Source organism: Hyperolius riggenbachi, chromosome 4 (assembly GCF_040937935.1).
Source record: "Hyperolius riggenbachi isolate aHypRig1 chromosome 4, aHypRig1.pri, whole genome shotgun sequence".
NCBI classification, from domain to species: Eukaryota; Metazoa; Chordata; class Amphibia; order Anura; family Hyperoliidae; genus Hyperolius; species Hyperolius riggenbachi.
In genome coordinates, this window is record NC_090649.1 from 222,375,525 (window position 1) to 222,396,510 (window position 20,986).

The window sequence follows — 20,986 nt, forward strand, 5'->3', positions numbered from 1 at the left end:
AACGATCTAGCTTGGCGGATTTTTCCCAACGACGATCGTTTGCAAAAGTAGTACATCGTTGGAAATGATCGTTCGCACCAGGCTTGACATGCGCATTTCACTATTTTCCCATGGAACTTTTCATTTTTATGCGCAGGCACAATATGTGCTTTTACGTGGTGTAACATTCGTTCTAACGATGTGATCGTTACACACCTTTTACAACTAACTTTACTTAGGTCATTCTTTCTTCAATTAAAAGTTCGTTCATCGTTCATAACGAACAATCGTTGTCGCATGTGTGTACGTACATTAGGGTAGCTGATCTGCCGCATGCTTGTTCAGGGTTGATGGATAAAAGTATTAGAAACACAGGATCAGAACGAATGCCAGGCAATTGGTATTGCTTAAAAGGAAAAATATGGCAAAAAATCTCACCCGGGTTACCTTTAAACTCAAACTGTATAAGCATTGTCAGTTTCCATCAGACCTTAAGACTTACCTCTACTTTCACTAGAATGAGGTGGAGAAAGGGACATGGAGTAATCGGGTAATATTTTAGGCAGGGGGATATTAATTAAATCTTCAAAACATCTCTTCTTAACCTGAAATAACAGCCAGTTTTTAGTTCAAATCTCAATATACTTTTCTTAGCAGCTTTACTGCTATAAAATACAAGTAACCTGGTTCAGTACACTTCTCGCCCAGGGTTTCTCATCGAACAGGTTTTTGTACCTTATTTAAAAAAAAAAAAAAAAAAAGTAATAAAAACAAAAAAACTTTTCAGTCCCCAGCACACAAGTCCATGCCCTCAATAAGTTATCCCAAGTTTGGCAATTCCCTTAGGGATTGTTCACACTGCAGGTTTTTTTTTCGCCCGTGTGCGGTTTTTAAAAATGCCCCCTGACCGTGTGGATAATGAACGTCTATGAGAAGGTTCATATCAGCACTGGTCGTGTGCTGTGCGGCTAGCAAAGTGGTGCGGTTACCATTTTTGAGGTGATTCCGCATCAATGGAAAGTATAGGAGAAACAAAAAACGCTCCGAAAAAAAATAGTTTTCTGTAGCGATTGCATTTGCGTTTTTAAGAATAAATACATTGTATTTATTCTTTTCCGGGTCAAAGAGTTCACTTCCTGACTTGCGTCAGGGAGTGAATTACAAAAACGCTTGGAAAAAACACTTAGAAAACCGCTAAGCACAAAAACGAATCGTCCACCCAAGCGCCGGGAATCGAAGAAAAAAAAAAGCACGCCTCAAAAACAGCCCAATGCGGGAGGACACGCAAGCCAAACGCAATGTGAACAAGCCCTTACTTTGAGTTTTTTCTTTCATTCCCTAGGTGCTTTTGAAGGTAGTTTGTAAGAGAGAAAACATCCCATGGGAAAAAATGCAAGAGAAAAGTTTCTGGAATCAGGGCTAAAGGTGGGTACACACATAAGATAAAAGTCTTTGGAAAATGAAAGATCACAGACCAATTTTACCCCCTTCCATGTAGTATAGGTCCTTCTCAAAAAAATTAGCATATTGTGATAAAGTTCATTATTTTCTGTAATGTACTGATAAACATTAGACTTTCATATATTTTAGATTCATTACACATAACTGAAACAGTTCAAGCCTTTTGTTGTTTTAATATTGATGATTTTGGCATACAGCTCATGAAAACCCAAGATTCCTATCTCAAAAAATTAGCATATCATGAAAAGGTTCTCTAAACGAGCTATTTAAAGGTGCCAGAGTCTGGAGGAAGACTGGGGAGAGGGAAATGCCAAAATGCCGGAAGTCCAGTGTCAAGTACCCACAGTCAGTGATGGTCCGGGGTGCCATGTCAGCTGCTGGTGTTTTATCAAGGGCAGGGTCAATGCAGCTAGCTATCAGGAGATTTTGGAGCACTTCATGCTTCCATCTGCTGGAAAGCTTTATGGAGATGAAGATTTCATTTTTCAGCAAGACCTGGCCGTCACCTGCTCACAGTGCCAAAACCACTGGTAAATGGTTTACTGACCATGGTATTACTGTGCTCAATTGGCCTGCCAACTCTCCTGACCTGAACCCCATAGAAAATCTGTGGGATATTGTGAAGAGAAAGTTGAGAGACGCAAGACCCAACACTCTGGATGAGCTTAAGGCTGCTATCGAAGCATCCTGGGCCTCCATAACACCTGAGCAGTGCCACAGGCTGATTGCCTCCATGCCACGCCGCATTGAAGTAGTCATTTCTGCAAAAGGATTCCCGACCAAGTATTGAGTGCATAACTGAACATAATTATTTGGAGGTTGACTTTTTTTTGTTTTAAAAACACTTTTCTTTTATTGGTCGGATGAAATATGCTAATTTTTTGAGATAGGAATTTTGGGTTTTCATGAGCTGTATGCCAAAATCATCAATATTAAAACAACAAAAGGCTTGAACTTCTTCAGTTATGTGTAATGAATCTAAAATATATGAAAGTCTAATGTTTAACAGTACATTACAGAAAATAATGAACTTTATCACAATTTGCAAATTTTTTGGAGAAGGACCTGTATATGAGCATACTCTACACAGTTCATCTGCAGATCAGATCCACCAGGATGGCTCTGCAGATGAATGTCCGTTAACCACTTGAGGACCGTGGGCTTTACACCCCTTAAGGATCAGCCACTTTTTTTCCATTCAGACCACTGCAGCTTTCACGGTTTATTGCTCGCTCATACAACCTACCACCTAAATGAATTTTGGCTCCTTTTCTTCTCACTAATAAAGCTTTCTTTTGGTGCTATTTGATTGCTGCTGCAATTTTTACTTTTTATTATATTCATCAAAAAAGACATGAATTTTGGCAAAAAAATGATTTTTTTTTAACTTTCTGTGCTGACATTTTTCAAATAAAGTAAAATTTCTGTATACATGCAGCGTGAAAAATGTGGACAAACATGTTTTTGATAGAAAAAAAGAAAACCCATTTAGTGTATATTTATTGGTTTGGGTAAAAGTTATAGCGTTTACAAACTATGGTGCAAAAAGTGAATTTTCCCATTTTCAAGCATCTATGACTTTTCTGACCCCCTGTCATGTTTCATGAGGGGCTAAAATTCCAGGATAGTATAAATACCCCCCAAATGACCCCATTTTGGAAAGAAGACATCCCAAAGTATTCACTGAGAGGCATAGTGAGTTCATAGAAGATATTATTTTTTTGTCTCAAGTAAGCGGAAAATGACACTTTGTGAAGAAAAAAAAAAAAAAAAGTTTCCATTTCTTCTAACTTGCGACAAAAAAAATTGAAATCTGCCACGGACTCACCATGCCCCTCTCTGAATACCTTGAAGTGTCTACTTTCCAAAATGGGGTCATTTGTGGGGTGTGTTTACTGTTCTGACATTTTGGGGGGTGCTAAATTGTAAGCACCCCTGTAAAGCCTAAAGGTGCTCATTGGACTTTGGACCCCTTAGCGCAGTTAGGCTGCAAAAAAGTGCCACACATGTGGTATTGCCGTACTCAGGAGAAGTAGTATAATGTGTTTTGGGGTGTATTTTTACACATACCCATGCTGGGTGGGAGAAATATCTCTGTAAATGACAATTTGTTAATTTTTTTTTTTACACACAATTGTCCATTTACAGAGATCTTTCTCCCACTCAGCATGGGTATGTGTAAAAATACACCCCAAAACACATTATACTACTTCTCCTGAGTACGGCGATACCACATGTGTGACACTTTTTTGCACCCTAACTGCGCTAAGGGGCACAAAGTCCAATGAGTACCTTTAGGATTTCACAGGTCATTTTTGTTTCAAGACTACTCCTCACGGTTTAGGGCCCCTAAAATGCCAGGGCAGTATAGGAACCCCACAAGTGACCCCATTTTAGAAAGAAGACACCCCAAGGTATTCCATTAGGTGTATGGTGAGTTCATAGAAGATTTTATTTTTTGTCACAAGTTAGTGAAAAATGACACTTTGTGAAAAACTAACAATAAAAATCAATTTCCGCGAACTTTTGACAAAAAATAAAATCTTCTATGAACTCGTCATACACCTAACAGAATACCTTGGGGTGTCTTTTTCTAAAATGGGGTCACTTGTGGGGTTCCTATACCGCCCTGGCATTTTACGGGCCCAAAACCGTGAGTAGACTGGAAACCAAATGTCTCAAAATGACTGTTCAGGGGTATAAGCATCTGCAAATTTTGATGACAGGTGGTCTATGAGGGGGCGAATTTTGTGGAACTGGTCATAAGCAGGGTGGCCTTTTAGGGCTCGTTTCCACTATCGCGAATCTGCATGCGTCCAACGCATGCAGATCCGCACATGTAATACAAGTGGATGGGCCTGTTTCCACTGTAGCGTTGTTGAGGTGCGTTTTTTTCAGCGTGAAAAAAACGCACAAAAGAGCCAACGATTTCGCCTGCGTCGGGAATCCGTGCGAATCGCCGCTAATGTATTTAATAGTAAAAACGCATGCGTTTGTTACATGCGTTTTTACCCGCGATTTCGCGTGCGATTTCGCAACTTTTTCAATTTTATTTAGCCCTGACAGTGTCATGGTTAATTTCGCATGGCACCCTGCCATGCGAAATCGCAGGCGAAATCGCGGGTAAAAACGCATGTGGAAACGCATCCGCATGCGTTTTTACAAGCGTCGGAATGCGGCCGAAATCGCGTCGCAACAGTGGAAACAAGCCCTAAGATGACAGGTTGTATTGGGCCTGATCTGATGGATAGGAGTGCTAGGGGGTGACAGGAGGCGATTGATGGGTGTCTCAGGGGGTGGTTAGAGGGGAAAATAGATGCAATTAATGCACTGGGGAGGTGATCGGAAGGGGGTCTGAGGGGGATCTGAGGGTTTGGCCGAGTGATCAGGAGCCCACACGGGGCAAATTAGGGCCTGATCTGATGGGTAGGTGTGCTAGGGGGTGACAGGAGGTGATGGGTGTCTCAAGGTGTGATTAGAGGGGGGAATAGATGCAAGCAATGCACTGGCGAGGTGATCAGGGCTGGGGTCTGAGGGCGTTCTGAGGGTGTGGGCGGGTGATTGAGTGCCCTAGGGGCAGATAGGGGTCTAATCTGATGGGTAGCAGTGACAGGGGGTGATTGATGGGTAATTAGTGGGTGTTTGGAGGAGAGAACAGATGTAAACACTGCACTTGGGAGGTGATCTGATGTCGCATCTGCGGGCGATCTATTGGTGTGGGTGGGTGATCAGATTGCCTGCAAGGGGCAGGTTAGGGGCTGATTGATGGGTGGCAGTGACAGGGGGTGATTGATGGGTGGCAGTGACAGGGGGCGATTGATGGGTGATTGACAGGTGATCAGTGGGTTATTACAGGGAAGGACAGATGTAAATAATGCCCTGGCGAATTGATAAGGGGGGTCTGAGGGCAATCTGAGCGTGTAGGCGGGTGATTGGGTGCCCGCAAGGGGCAGATTAGGGTCTGATCTGATGGGTAACAGTGACAGGTGGTGATAGGGGGTGATTGATGGGTAATTAGTGGGTGTTTAGAGGAGAGAATAGATGTAAACACTGCGCTTGGGAGGTGATCTGATGTCGGATCTGCGGGCGATCTATTGGTGTGGGTGGGTGATCAGATTGCCCGCAAGGGGCAGGTTAGGGGCTGATTGATGGGTGGCAGTGACAGGGGGTGATTGATGGGTGGCAGTGATAGGGGGTGATTGATGGGTGATTGACAGGTGATCAGAGGGTTATTACAGGGAAGAAAAGATGTAAATAATGCCCGGGCGAATTGATAAGGGGGGGGGGTCTGAGGGCAATCTGAGCGTGTAGGCGGGTGATTGGGTGCCCGCAAGGGGCAGATTAGGGTCTGATCTGATGGGTAACAGTGACAGGTGGTGATAGGGGGTGATTGATGGGTAATTAGTGGGTGTTTAGAGGAGAGAATAGATGTAAACACTGCGATTGGGAGGTGATCTGATGTCGGATCTGCGGGCGATTTATTGGTGTGAGTGGGTGATCAGATTGCCCGCAAGGGGCAGGTTAGGGGCTGATTGATGGGTGGCAGTGACAGGGGGTGATTGACAGGTGATTGATAGGTGATTGACAGGTGATCAGGGGGGGATAGATGCATACAGTACATTGGGGGGGGGGGGTCTGGGGAGAATCTGAGGGGTGCGGGGGTGATCAGGAGGGAGCAGGGGGCAGGGGGGGGATAAAAAAAAAATAGTGTTGACAGATAGTGACAGGGAGTGATTGATGGGTGATTAGGGGGGTGATTGGGTGTAAACATGGGTCTGGGGGGTGGGCAGGGGGGGGTCTGAGGGGTGCTGTGGGTGATCAGGAGGCAGCCTGTATAATACACTTTGTAAACATTACAAAGTGTATTATACACTTTGTATGCGGCGATCGTCGGGTTAACATCCCGCCGGCGCTTCCGTATGGCCGGCGGGATGTTGCAGCGGGTGCGCGGAATCGAGCGGCGGCGGAGGATCGCGTCACGGATGACGCGATCGCTCCGCCCATGCCCCTACAAGGACCGCCGCCTCTGTGGGTGAGCTGTTCCTTGCGGGCTCCACTTCCCGGCCGCCCCTGTGCGTTAGGCGGTCGGGAAGTGGTTAAGGTGTGTATGAGACTTGCAGATATAGACTATGAATGCATTTTGCAAGAACTGATCTTTTGCAGGAACTGATCTTTTTCAGATACTGATCTGTTGAATGTGTACAGCATCTTGGTGTGCAGCATCTTGGAAAGATTTTTATTTGATGGGGAGTTCAGCTCAATAGAATAAACTGTGTAGAGTATGCTCATATACTACACAGAAGGGGGTAAAATTGGTCTGTGATCTTTCAGTTTCCAAAGACTTATCTGATGTGTGTACCCAATTTAAGTTCTTATAATGTTTCCAGGTAAAGGCAGCAACTTTGTGGATTTTACTTTTTTAGCTTTGTTCAAAAGATATGCAAAGGTGTCTTGTTTGAACTGACCACTTCAAATGAATGGTTTCCAATTCCTTTTCCACAAATGCAGGATTTAGGGCCTGTTTCCACTACACGCAGATTGGATGCAGAAAAACTGATTCTAATGAATGCCTATGGGCCTGTTTCCACTAAACAATTTTTCTGATGCAGATTTTCCTATAGGCATTCATTGGAGTCAATTTTTCTGCATCCAGTCTGCGTGTAGTGGAAACAGGCCCTTAGGGAAATAAAAAAATAATAAAAAAAAAAAAAAAATAGGAATATTGGAATTCTATCCAGAAACTCAGTGATTATCATTTTGGCTGCATCAGATTTTATAAATAGCCAAATAGACTTATTCTAACAGAGCTTCAATGCTTCTTCAGTAGTACTTGTGGATTGATTTTACCTACTGCCTGGGGTCACTTGAATGCTTTCCTGTTAAGAGAGACCATCTGCAAAGATGTCACTAGCGTCAAAAAAAAAAAAAAAAAAAAAAAACCTGCAAGATGACTTGTGTCATAATAAACAGCTGAAAGTGTTCTGTAATGGAATATATAAATAATGGTAATGGCAAAACATTCCTCCAGATAAAATGACCATGTACGATTTCCATCTTGTAACATAAGAGGTACTCTGCCATATTTCTCAAATATCTGAGAGAAGTGTCTTCTGTGTCCCCCAGCAAGCAATTCTATTCCCCGAGCAACCTTCTAGTACAAGTTGAAGAATGAGGGCACCTCTTTGCTATGGGCAACACAGTCTTTCTTCCCAGACACTTTGGGATGAGCTGGAATATAAAATGATATTTGACAGAAAGAGGGCACTGCGCCTTATCAGGTACAGGACTTCTATAAATATTTTACAGAACTCCATGATCACAGAAATCCACAGGGTACAGTGCTCTCATTTTCTTAGCGTTGCCTTTTTACTCAGTGTGTGAACTGGTTCAGTTCAGAAGTATTTACATTTGTATCTACAATGCTAAGTGTGACCATTAACAAGTACCTAGAGTCACTGAAAGTCAAACTCCAATAATGTATCTGCATACATAAGCTAGTTAGGCTTAATATGTGCCACCAGGGAACCATAAAGTGTTACTTCAACTTACCAGAAGTTTCGGTATACCTTTCAGCCATTTGTACAAGTGAAAATGCTTTAAAAGGCTCTCGGCAAATGATGTGAATGTCTGAAGTAAATCGAAACTGATTTCTCCTAGGATTTAGTACATTACCACCCCAACCTTCACAACGTAATGCAACAGGAATCTTCCTTTTTGGTTACAGGTTCTACACTTAAGAGTCTTTAAAGGGCAATTGAAGTGAGAAGAATATGGAAGTTGCCATATTTATTTTCTTTTAAACAATACCAGTTGCCTGGCAGCCCGGCTGGTTTATTTGGCAGCAGTAGTGTCTCAATAATACCACAAACCAACAACAATGTCAGAAACACTTGATTTGCTGCATGCTTGTTCAGGGGCTATGGCTTAAAGGACAACTGTAGTGAGGGGTATATAGAGGCTCCCATATTTACTTACTTTTAAACAATACCAGTTGCCTGGCAGCTCTGTTGCTCTATTTGTGTCCAGTCATGTCTGAATTAGACCAGAAACAAGCATGCAACTAATCTGGTCAGATCTGACAATCTCAGAAACACTTGATCTGCTACATGCTTGTTCAAGGTATACAGTATGGCTAAAAGTATTAGAGGCAGAGGATCAGCAGGGAAGCCAGGCAACTAGTATTTCTTAAATAGGAAGTAAATATGGCAGCCTCCATATACCTTTCATTACAGTTGTCCTTTAACCCTCCTGGCGGTCTATTAAAAACCGCCAGGGGGCAGCGCAGCCGTTTTTTGGATTTATTTTTTTTTTTTAATTCATGTAGCGAGCCTAGGGCTCGCTACATGATAGCCGCTGCTCAGCAGCATCCCCCCAGCCCCGCCGATCGCCTCCGGCGATAGGCGATCAGGAAATCCCGTTCATAGAACGGGATTTCCTGGAGGGCTTCCCCCGTCGCCATGGCAACGGGGCGGGATGACGTCACCGACGTCATGGACATCGTGACGTCTAAGGGAGACCCGATCCACCCCATGCCGCTGCCTGGCGCTGATAGGCCAGGCAGCGCAGGGGTCTAGGGGGGGGGCTGTGTTGCGACGCGGACAGCGGCGATTGAGCGCGGGGCGGCGGCGATCGAAGTGCTGACGCAGCTAGCAAAGTGCTAGCTGCGTTCAGCAAAAAAAAAAATTACTGAAATCGGCCCAGCAGGGCCTGAGAAAACCTCCTGAGCGGCTTACCCCGAACTACGTTCGGGGTTACCGCCAGGAAGGTTAAGGTATTCGAGGAGGAGGATCAGCAGGGCAGCCAGGCAAATGGTATTGCTTAATAGGAAATAAACATGGCAGCATCCATATCCCGCTCACTTCAGTTTTCCTTTAAGGCAGTGTTCCCCAACCCTGTCCTCACAGCAACCAGTACACGTCTTGTGGAAATCCACAGAAGTAGTTAATCAGATCTGCCGAGACACTAATTACCCCACCTGTACATGTTAGTGGTTTTCTGCAAATCATGTACTGTTGGTGGGCCTTGAGGACAGGGTTGGGGAATTCTGCTTTAAGGTAACAGAGATCAATAAGTTGGCAGAGATATTGCAGAATCTAAGCTTCACCTAACTTTGAAAGGGTTTCTTACCTTAAGGGCTCGTTTCCACTATAGCGAATCCGCATGCAGACACTGCATGCGGATTCGCATAGGCAATACAAGTGGATGGGATTGTTTCCACTTGTGCGTCGTGCGGGTGCGTTTCGGCATGCGGGAAAAATCTGCACGACCGGGTCGTCAGATTTTGCGTGCGGCAGGAATGCGGGCGAATCGCCGCTAATGCATTCAATAGGGAAATCGCATGCGGCTTCGCATGCGATTTCGCATGCAAAGCAATGGAGCTTTACACAGGCAGTGACATGGTTAAATTCGCCTGGCTCCTTGCCATGCGAAATCGCATGCGAAATCGCGAGTAAATCCGCATGCGGAAACGCAGCCGCATGCAATTTCTTCTGCGGTGGAATCCAGGCGATTCCGCACCGCTACAGTGGAAACGAGCCCTAAAAGGAATCATCAGGCATTTGTAACATATCTTATTTACTTACCTGGGGCTTTCTCCAGCCCCTCGCAGCTAGCTATCCCACGCCGACTGCTCCATTCACAGTTGCCAACCCACGGTGCAGAGGACGACCTTGAGGTTGTCCTTACTGCACTTGTGTGAAGCACCGCGGTCAATCGAGCCCACATTTTCCACAGCGTACTGCGTGGGTGCAGTCGTCCTCGGCACCGTGCGAGGAGCCCGGACCAGCGACTGCGAACGGAGCGGTTGGCGTGGGCAGGGTCGGTTTAAGCAACAATGGGGCCCCAGGGCAAAATAAACCTGGGGGGCCCCCCAACAGATACCCCGGAGCAAAAATTGGCATTAAGGGACCTTTTTTGCAGCTGGTATAGTCAGGGTTTGAAGCCCCAATCGGTCGGAGCTCCACATTCTGGCTACCCCAGCCTGCATGGGGGACAAGGGGTTAAAAAGTTTCAGGAGGGGGACCCCACAATTTTTTTTTTTTTTTTAAATTCCCACACTCTAAACATAAAAAAAAATAAAAAAATAAAAAAAAAATTGGGAAAATCGGAAAAAAATGCCAGGGATCTTCATACAGCCATATTGCGGCTGTATAGCGATCCCTGGCCAAAGCGCTGCAGCTGCGTATGGACCCCCTGGAAACCCCGTCAGGAAATGTATTGCTTTTTCTTTTGATACATGCAAAATTACACTACCATTAGGTACTAAAAGTGACATTTACCGCATTTAAAAGTATACGTTTTTCCTTCGAAACTTTAAAATCGATTTTCTCAAAAACTATAAGGTCTTTTTGAAAAATTGTTTTTTCCTCTTATTCCCAATGATCTCCTTAACATATTCTGCACATTTAGGGTTTCTAGAATTTAAGGTGGATTTGCTATTAATCATTAAAGTCGGCGGGTTTTTAAATGTGTATTTTTTTTCCTTTGAAACTTTAAAATCGATTTTCTCAAAAACTATAAGGTCGATTTGAAATTTTTTTTTCCTCTTGTAGCCACTGGGGGCCCCCTACAAGCTCTGGGGCCCTGGGGCAGCTGCCTCTTTTGCCTCTATGGTAGCGCCGGCCCTGGGCATGGAACAGCTAGCTGTGAGGGGCTGGAGAAAGCCCCAAGTAAGTAAATGGGATATATGTTACAAATGCCTAATGATTTCTTTAAAGCACATTTGACCCAAGGCAAAGCTACCGAAAGTAAGCACAGAGGTAGGTTTATGCTGGATCCACATACCTCTGTGCATTGTCTGTTCCTCTCCTCATATCCCCTGACTCCCATAATCACTCCATTAAAATTGTGACTTTTGGCTTAAGTCTAATTTTCAGACAGGAAGAGGCAGGCTTGCGGTGACATTACCTCTTACCACTCTCGCATTTCCTGCTCTTCCCCATCCCATTCACTGCCCCTAAAAAGTGGAAGTGTGAAGGTGACAGGAAGGAACATTGCGGCAAGCCAACTATGCCTCTTTTCATCTGAAAATTTAACTTTAGCCAAAATTTTCAAGGAATGGGGTGGGGATGGGGGTGTGGGGGAAGACATGGAGGGAATGAGGGGAAAGACCAGGAGAGAATTGGACAATGCCTAGAGGCTATGTGGATGGATCCAGCATGAACATAACGCTGTGCTTAGCTTTGGTAGCTTGACTCAGGTTAGTAGCCCTTAGGGATAATTGGAAAGAGCAAATTCCGTTTCGCCAGTGCTAAATTCCGTTACCATTACATTTTCGCAGAATTTTGAGGATTTCCGCAAAGTAATCACAAATGAAACCTCGTTTTTGCTAAATGGTAGCCCATGGGACCTGGTGGCTGTTCCACCCGTATTTTTTTTAATTTAATTTTATTTTTATTTTTTTTGCAGCAGGAGGTGTCCCTTAAGACATGGGACCTAGCGGTGGTCCCATGGCGGTCATTTTGGTGCCGCAGCAGGTGTCGCTTAAGCCATGGGACCTAGCGGTGCGGTCCCATGGCGGTCGTTTTGGCGCCGCCGGTGTCGCGTAAGCTTTGGGACCTGGCGGTGGTCCCATGGCAGTGGTTTTGGCACCGCAGGAGGTGTCGCGTAAGCTATGGGACCTGGCGGTGGTTCCATGGCGGTCGTTTTGGCGCCGCAGGTGTCGCTTACGCCACGGGACCTTGCTGTGGTCCCATGGTGGTCATTTTGGCGCCGCAGGAGGTGTCGCATAAGCTTTGTGACCTGGCGGTGGTCCCATGGCGGTGGTTTTGGCGCCGCAGGAGTTATTGCGTAGGCTATGGGACCTATACAAAATGGTTGGGATAGGTGAGATAGCTAGGGAGCTGGTTGCAAACATAGGATCGATTGTTTTTTGTTAAGACTGTAGTTGGTGCTGAAATAATTCCGGTTTCATGCAGAAATCCGTTTGGGTGGTTTTTGTAAGCCTCTGATTGGTGCAGAAATTCCTATTTTCATGAAGAAATCCTGTTTTCACTTTAAACTTCTTCTAGGGGCTTCCTTGTGATTGGCTTACAAAAATCCGCATTCCGCCGGAATTACGCATCGCTCCGTGGAATTTCCGCTATAGCGCTATAGCAATTCCGTTCCAATGCGACGGAACCACCAAATTCCGGCCGGAATTCCGCGGAATGCGGTGAGCATCCCTAGTAGCCCTTTAAACAAAATTGTATTACAAATAAACATGTGGCTACCACCTTGGATATGACAATAACATGGCATATTACAGATCCATGTGTATGCTCCCTCTACCTGATGTTCTACCCGATGTTCTACCCCTTAGACTGTAAGCCCACTTGGGCTGGGCTCTTTACCTTTATGTGTTATTACAGCTGTGTAAAGTGGTTACATATTTTCTACCTTCATGTAAAGTGCACCCCTGATCAGTCCAATTGTCGATTATCTAGAACACATTAACTTGTAAACGTCTGTACTGTGTATTCTCTATTGTAAAGCCCCACAGAAGAAGCTGGCACTATATAAACCTAAAATAATAATACATTACATTTAAAAGAAAAAAAGTGACTGCTTCAAAATGATGCCACTGTTAACAATAGTTTTTATAGCCATGTATGGCATTTGGGACATTTAAACTTACCTCCTTTTCTTTAAGCTTCCTTTCGGTTTCAGTTTCTATAGTAGTTTGAGCTTCGGGTTTGGATTCACTCATGTGGCAGTATTGCTTACATAACTGTACCTTTTTAGGGGGTTCATTTCCTGGGTAGGACCTTTTTTTTCTCTTAACACATGTCTGGTCATAACTGAGATATGACTCAAATGACATTGTGGGAGCCTCAAATTCTTCAGAGGACAATGTACTCTCTGCCCCATTGTCCAGACTTTGTTTTATGTTATGACGTACATTACTTTTATCATGTCTGCTTTTCTCAAGAGGCGAGCCTTCATCCTTACTAGATGACCTTTTATTTTCAGTGCTGGATGGGTGTGAATGTTTTTCAAGGTTCTTAATTGGTTGGAAGTTTGACTTTTCACTATTTGAGTGAGAATTTGAGTAGTAGGTGTCTGTTTTTGACTCTTTATTTTGCAATAGTTTCTTTGGGGTCTTCTCCCGTGGTTCATCTTTTTTACCGTACATTTTGATGGTTTCAGGTTTGCTGACCTTAGGTTTGTCTGTCCACTTTTGAGATTCACGTTCCTTTTCATCGTCCTGATCATTACCTTTGAAGGTGACCTTCTTCTGAACACATTTTTTTTCTCCATGTGTTGCTTCTGAAGCCAGTGGTTTGTTTTCTATAATCTCTTTTAGCTCATATTTAGATTGCGTTTTCTGGTCTCTGTTAAGAAAAAGAACACATTATTATTATTTACTTATATATAGTATTGAAAAACCTTACATCACTTGCTGACTCAGCAGGGCTTACAACTTAATGCCCCTACCACACAGAGTCCAGCCTTGATGGGAGGGGGAGGGGCAGAGTATTGTATGTTGCCATGTGAATGAAGTTTCTTTAGTGCTGTGGATAAAACTGAGGATTAGGGATGAACAATGATATGCACATTTTTCTGAGTTGCTGCAAATTTATATTATTTTTTTATGCAAATCTATGCAGCTTGAAAATGGACCAATCAATTTAAACCTGGGTGGGACTTGATTGCAAATAAATGCAGCTTGAAAATGGACCAATCAAGTCCCACCCAGGTTTAAATTGATTGGTCCATTTTCAAGCTGCATATATTTTCATAAAACTTTACATAAATTTGCTTTAACTTGGAAGTATTTGTATATCATTGATCATTTCTACTGTGGATGGATGACAATTGACAATACTTGATCCTAAGCATGGAGAAAACACAAAACAGACCAAAAATATGGCTGAAATCCAGCTAATTCACAGTATCAGCCAACAAAAACAGTGGTGCCTGCAGTTTACCATTGGATTATCATCATTTAGTAACACCCTGGATAATGTTAGGCATGTTCTTTACCATTAGCAAGTAAGGAGAAAAAAAAAAAATACTAAACATGCAAATGTCCAATGAATAAAAGAGAAAGTCCCAGCTGCTTACCTGTAGCCGTGTTTCGGCGAGTCCTCCAGGACGGGTGCTGCTGAGACATTGTTGTCTCCTCTCACAACTGGAAACACCTGAAATAAATTCTAAGGTTAATTGAGTGAGCCCATAAAGGAACTCCTCCCTCCACACATCCTCAGTTCAATCAGAGTACCCATTTATACATCTATTACAATCTTTTATATAAAACTAGGGTTGGGAACTCAGGCAGCCGTCCTGGAGGACTCGCCGAAACACGGCTACAGGTAAGCAGCTGGGACTTTCTCCCATCGTCCTCCAGGACAGCTGCTGCTGAGACCAGCGAGAAATTTACCTTAGGGAGGGATAATGGCCTGTAGAACTTTTCGCCCAAAGCTTTGGTCCTGGCTTGAAAGTAGCTCGACCCGATAATGTCTGATAAACGTAGTATATGAAGACCAGGTTGCGGCTTTGCATATCTGTTCCAGGCTTGCTCCTGATCTTTCCGCCCATGAAGCTGCCAAAGATCTTGTAGAGTGTGCTGTTACTTTAGACGGCATAGTAGTATTTGTAGACTTGTAAGCTAGTGTGATAACCTCCTTTACCCATCTAGCTATGGTGCTTTTAGACGCTTGTAGACCTCTACCTGAACCTGCATAAGAGACCAGTAAATGACTAGACCTTCTCCAATCAGCTGTTCGCTGTAGATAAACTAGTACCGCTTTTCTAACATCTAAAGTGCTCCATTTCCTCTCTCTATCATTTGATGGGTTTGTAGAAAAAGAGGGTAAAATTATCTCTTGTGACCTATGGAAAGCCGACGCTACCTTAGGTAGATAAGCAGGGTCTGGTCTGAATACTATTCTATCAGGATGTACTACCATGTAAGGGTCCTTAATGGACAAGGTCTGAATGTCACTAACCCTTCTAGCGGTGGTAATTGCCACCAGAAAGGCAACTTATAGTGACAGGTATTTCAGAGATGTCTCAGATAAGGGCTCAAACTTCTCTGAAGTTAGGAAATCTAGCACCAAAGACAAGTCCCAAGGTGGAACTAATTTTTCTGGAATTGGCTGAGTTCTGGCTACTGAGGTAAGAAAATTTTTTACAAACTTATTTCAAGGACAATTGTCTTAAGAAAAATAGAAAGTGCGGAGACATGGACTCTCAAGGAACTAACGGCCAGACCCATATCTACTCCGCTCTGCAAAAACTCCAAAATAAATTTTAAGTCATTAGAGCTGACTCCATTCTTTTCTTTCCAAAACAAAAAAGCCTTCCAAATTTTTTCATATTTTTTCCTTGAAGGTTTTCTACATCTAACCAAAGTAGAAACCACCTGCTTTGAGAAACCCTGCCTTTCTAAGATACTTTCTTCAGTATCCAGGCTGTCAGGTTCAATAAGCGAGGGTTGGGATGAAACCGTCCCTCCTGAATCAATAAATCTGGACTGTCGCCCAGGTGCCAAGGACCCTTGACTACTAGCTGTTGAAGGTGCGGAAACCATGTCCTCCTGGGCCACCAGGGACCCATGAATATTACACTGCAATCAGATATTTCCACTTTCCTGAGGACTCTGGGAATCAGTCTGAATGGGGGAAAGGCATATAGGAGACCCGTAGGCCACTCCACCATCAAAGCATCTAATCGATTCTCTGGCATCTTCGGATGCAGGGAACAGAAGTCGTTTACCTTTGCGTTCTGTGGACTTGCAAATAAATCTATTATCGGCCACCCCCATTCCTTAACAATCTGTAGAAAAACCTGTTGATTGAGCTGCTATTCTGCCTCTATTGTCATTCCCCTGCTGAGCGAATCTGCCCATCTGTTTTTGATTCCCTGTATGTGAATCGCAGTCAGAAATATTAGATTCAACTCTGCCCAGGCTATTATCTCTAATGCCAGATCCCGCAAAATCTTTATTCTGGTACCACCCTGCTTTTTGAGGTAGGATACTGTTACTATGTTGTCCAAATAGATCAGAACTTCCCTGTTCATGATGTGACACTGAAGCTGAAGAAGTCCCAGCTTCACCGCCATCAGCTCTCTGTAATTTGAAGAGCTGTCCCTCATATCCTGACTCCAGGACCCCTGAACCTGGAACTTTGAATAATGAGCTCCCCAGCCCCACGAGCTGGCGTCCGTATACACCTTTGCTGGTGCTGATTGGAACCATCGACGTCCCAGAGACAAATGACTCTGGCAAGTCCACCACTGAAGGGATGACCGAATCTGATCTGGGCAGTGAATTTTCCTGTCCAAACCCCTCTGAGTCCTGTCCCATACTGAAAGAAACCAACTTTGAGTGTCTCTTGAATGGGCTTGAGCCCACTCTACCGCTGGGAAGGTTGACGACATGTGACCCAGAAGAGACATAATGTCTCGCAAGGATACGGCTTCTTCTCTCCTGAACCACTGTACCCTTTGAATTAACTTTGTTAACTTGTCTTCCGGAAGATACACCATCTGGGTTGTGGTGTCCCATAGAAGCCCCAAACACACCAGCTTTTGGGTTGGCTCCAGCTGAGATTTTTCTGTGCTTACAATCCATCCCAATCTTTTTAACACCTGTATAGAGAAATCTAGCTGCTGTCTTAAGGTCTCTCTTGAATCTGCCAGGAACAGGAAGTCGTCCAGATACGGCAGAACCCTTACATTGTGGAGGTGAAGGAAGGATATTACCTCTGCCAGAATTTTTGTAAAGATCCTTGGTGCAGAAGTTATTCCAAACGGGAGAGCCCGATACTGATAATGGCATAATGATTCCCCGATTTGAACTGCAAACCTGAGGAACTTCCGAAACGACGGATGAATTGGCACATGAAGATACGCATCTTCTAAATCTAACATCGCAAGAAAAGCTCCCGGATACATTGCGCTTCTGACAGAGGCAATACCCTCCATGTGAAACCTTTTCTCCACAATGTAAGGGTTCAGGGGTTTTAAGTTCAAAATCATATGATATTTCCCCGATGGCTTGCGCACTAGAAAAACTCGAATAGAACCCCTGAAACTGCTCCTGCAATGGAACTCTTTCGATGACATTCTTTTGTAGTAGAGATATTACCGAATCTCTCAGAGCTTGCGCTCTTTGCGGGTCCCTTGGGACCCCGTAACTAACCTGCTGGGCGGAGGACTTGAGCTGAATTCGATCTTGTAACCGAATTGAATCAAATTCAGGACATAAGGACTTTTGGTTATTTCCTTCTATGCCGGAAAGAACTTAGCCTCCCCCCAACCGTACCCTGATTGTCACTTTGTTGATTTTGCAGGAGGGGTTTGGGACTTGTTGAACAGAAACGATCCCCTGCCTCTACCTGCATTATACGTCCACCTTTTGGTCTGAAAAGCCCCCCTGTTTGAAGTTTCACCTCGAAAGGGGCCCTTTCTATTGGGAAATGGTTTCTTAGACACCTTTCTCCTTTTATCCGGGAACTTTTTCCCCTTATCCGAAGACCTCTCTAACACAGAGTCAAGGTCCTTCCCAAACAATAATTCACCATGGAACTCCATAGAACATAAATTATGCTTAGAAGCTGAATCCCCTTCCCAGGCGTTCAGCCAAACCGCTCGCCTGGAGGAATTTACAAGAGCCGCAGCCTTAGCTGCAGATCTTAAACTTTCTGACGCAGCATCAGCTAAAAACGCCATAGACTTAGAAATAACAGGTAAACTCTCGAGAAACTTCTCATGTGGTGTTCCTGCAACTAAGTGACTTTGAAGCCCCTCTATCCATCTAACCAGGTTCCTGGCCAAACAAATAGAAGCAATAGCAGGCTTGAAGGAAAAAAAGATACCGCATCCCACGCTCGTTTAAGTAAGGCCTCAGCCTTCCTATCCATGGGATCCTTAAGGGATCCTGCGTCTTCAAAAGATAAATCAGAATTCTTTGAGTATTGAGCCAATGCAGCGTCCAGCTTTGGACATTTAGCCCAAGGAGATTCCTCTTCCTCTTTAAAGGGGAATCTCCTTTTGAAAGATCTTGGAATAAACAACCGTTTTTCCGGATCTTTCCACTGAGATTTGATGAGTTCCTTAATAGAATCATGTATGGGAAAAACCTTAGCAGCCTGAATAAACAACCCCTTATCAATATCATCTCGAATAGAAGTGACTGGTAAATCTGACTTAATTTGTACGGAATCATATACAGCTTTCAAAATTTCCTCAGTGTCCTCTGCTGAGAATAGATAACGGGAGTTCTTAACCGCCTTGGACTTTTCAGATATATCTGAATCTGCAGCTTCACCCTCTTCACCTGACTCCTCAGAAGAAACCTGTATTTGATTCAGAAGGGAAGGCTGAGAAAGCAATGGCTGCTGAACTGACAGCTCCTGGGTGACTGAAGACTGGGATCCAGACTGCGCACTATTCTGCTGATCTGCTAACAATATGTTAGAAGCAGATGCATCAGAACGTAACTCCTGTCTCAGGTACTGGCACTGATCCTGATTAACAGCAAATGCTGACCTGAAGGCAGTGAATGTATTAGATATCTCATCCTTAACAGTCTGCATTAATTCAAGTAAAGCATGTGCAGCATGGGAGCTTTCTCCTTTGGGAGCAGGAGGCTGTTTAGATGCTGTGTGACAATCTTTGCATATATTTCTAGTAGCACCCTCCTGAAGCCTAGCATTGCACACTCTACATCTGATCTTTAGCTTTGCCACGGCTTTCTATAGGGAAGAGACACAAACAGAAAAACAAAGCTCTCCTTAGACTTGCTGCCCGTATACTGCAATTAAAATTAAAAGTATAACTTTGCCTTACATACCCCGATAACCGCTGGGGTATCATCCGCCGCCGTACTGGAGGACTGCGACTGCTCCATGGTGCATGCGGGAGCGGCGTTCCATGGGCTTCAGCGCGGCCCTTATGGCCGCAGTTCCTGGATCAGGACGCCGCCACGCCTCTCCTCACCAAGCGGCCAGAAGCGGAAATGATGTCACCGGCCGAAGTCTCATTCCCGCGAGACTTCGCTGCCGGCTTTCATGCTCCCGGCCCCGCACACGGAAAGCGCCGATTGAATGGCGGCAAACAGCGGCTGTTCAGACGTCCTCGCCTGAGCCATAGGAGAACAGGTAACTGCCGGCACCTCACCATCTCCTACCAGGCTGGAACTTCCAGTTACCAGCCCCAACCTCTGTTCAGGCAATCCTACACTGTCTAAACATACAGGCGCCCCAGGCAAAACCCATATGAACACAAAATAACAAACTGCTACCTAAGCAGGTGTCCAGTGTGAAATGGGAAACAAACAAAAACTGAGGATGTGTGGAGGGAGGAGTTCCTTTATGGGCTCAGACTCAATTAACCTTAGAATTTATTTCAGGTGTTTCCAGTGGTGAGAGGAGACAACAATGTCTCAGCAGCAGCCGTCCTGGAGGACGATGGGAGAAAAGTTAGAGATGGAGAATGGAGCATTTAATGTTAATAAAATGTGTTTAATTGAAAATATTTATTAACCCTTTATAAGAAATAAGGACAAAGACTCCCTTTACCCAAGAAGGGCAGATATGCTGGAATTAATTTGTTAAAAGGAGGATTCCAGATTTCATAATAAGCCCCCATAGCATTGCTCACATCTCTATCTGGGTCGGGGGAAGTGCCAGCTGTCCACAATATTGGATATGGTTGCTCTGCCAAGGATGGGGAGACACGCTGGCATTCTATGTTTTATGAATACCCATTCTTTTCCAATGTTATCTTTTTGATCAGTTTGCATTTTTTTCTTGCCCTGTTAAATTTACTTAGTGCTAGAGGTACAGCCTCTTCTAAAAGCATTCTACAGACAGCTTTTAGGCAGTGCCCCTATTTTGAGGTACATATGAGAGTAGTGAATGATCTTACCTGGAAATGATCTACACTTTCATTGAAGGCTACTGTTTTGAGTAAGTGAACAAATGCTGAAAACTAAAGGAAAGGTCCAGGTAAAGCCCCCAAAGCAGCAATGTAATAGATCAAATCAACAGGCACAGGGCCAAATCTTGCACATTTATTTACACAATGCCAACAGAGGCCTACACATACTACATACTTTTTAGACAGCAGGGAGAGATGGCAGCACTTCCCAGGACAGGCTGCATCTGAATGACTAACAGCATAAGTGAGAAGAGCCTAATTATAGGCATAGGTGAGCAGAGCCTAATTATATACATAATACACATTTTGCATTCAAAACAGATGCACCAAATTAACATTAATGGAGGATATTGGCTTCCAAAAACAGTTTGCACCTGGAGTGTTCCGTACTGGACACTTCTGCCACGGAACAGCCGTGAGAAACGCAGGCGAATCGGGAAGATTTGCTCAGTCGATTTTCTGATCGCTTCCCGGTTAGATTTGCGCAGTCATTGCAGCGATCAGAATTACATTTTTTCTTTTCCTGAAGTATGTTTGTTGACCAGTGAAGTTAATGTTTGTGTAATTAACTTGTTCAAAATAGTTCCTTCCTGGGCCAGTGACACCAGGGTGTGAAAGCTTTCCAGCAGTAAGCCCAATTGGCAAAGTGTTGCTGCCTTTTGAAGAGACAGAATAAACT

General features: G+C 44.2%; 1 protein-coding gene across 1 annotated transcript in view; it reads right to left on the reverse strand.

Annotated features, from left to right (window-relative positions):
* LOC137504757 (elongin-A-like) overlaps positions 1-20,986 on the reverse strand; it is a 111,566-nt gene that overhangs the window by 52,051 nt on the left and 38,529 nt on the right. The window contains exons 4-5 of the mRNA XM_068233342.1: positions 13,055-13,751; positions 482-584 (exon numbers count right to left, since the gene is read on the reverse strand). Coding sequence (XP_068089443.1) covers positions 482-584; positions 13,055-13,751 — 800 coding nt within the window. The remainder of the gene's footprint in view (positions 1-481; positions 585-13,054; positions 13,752-20,986) is intronic.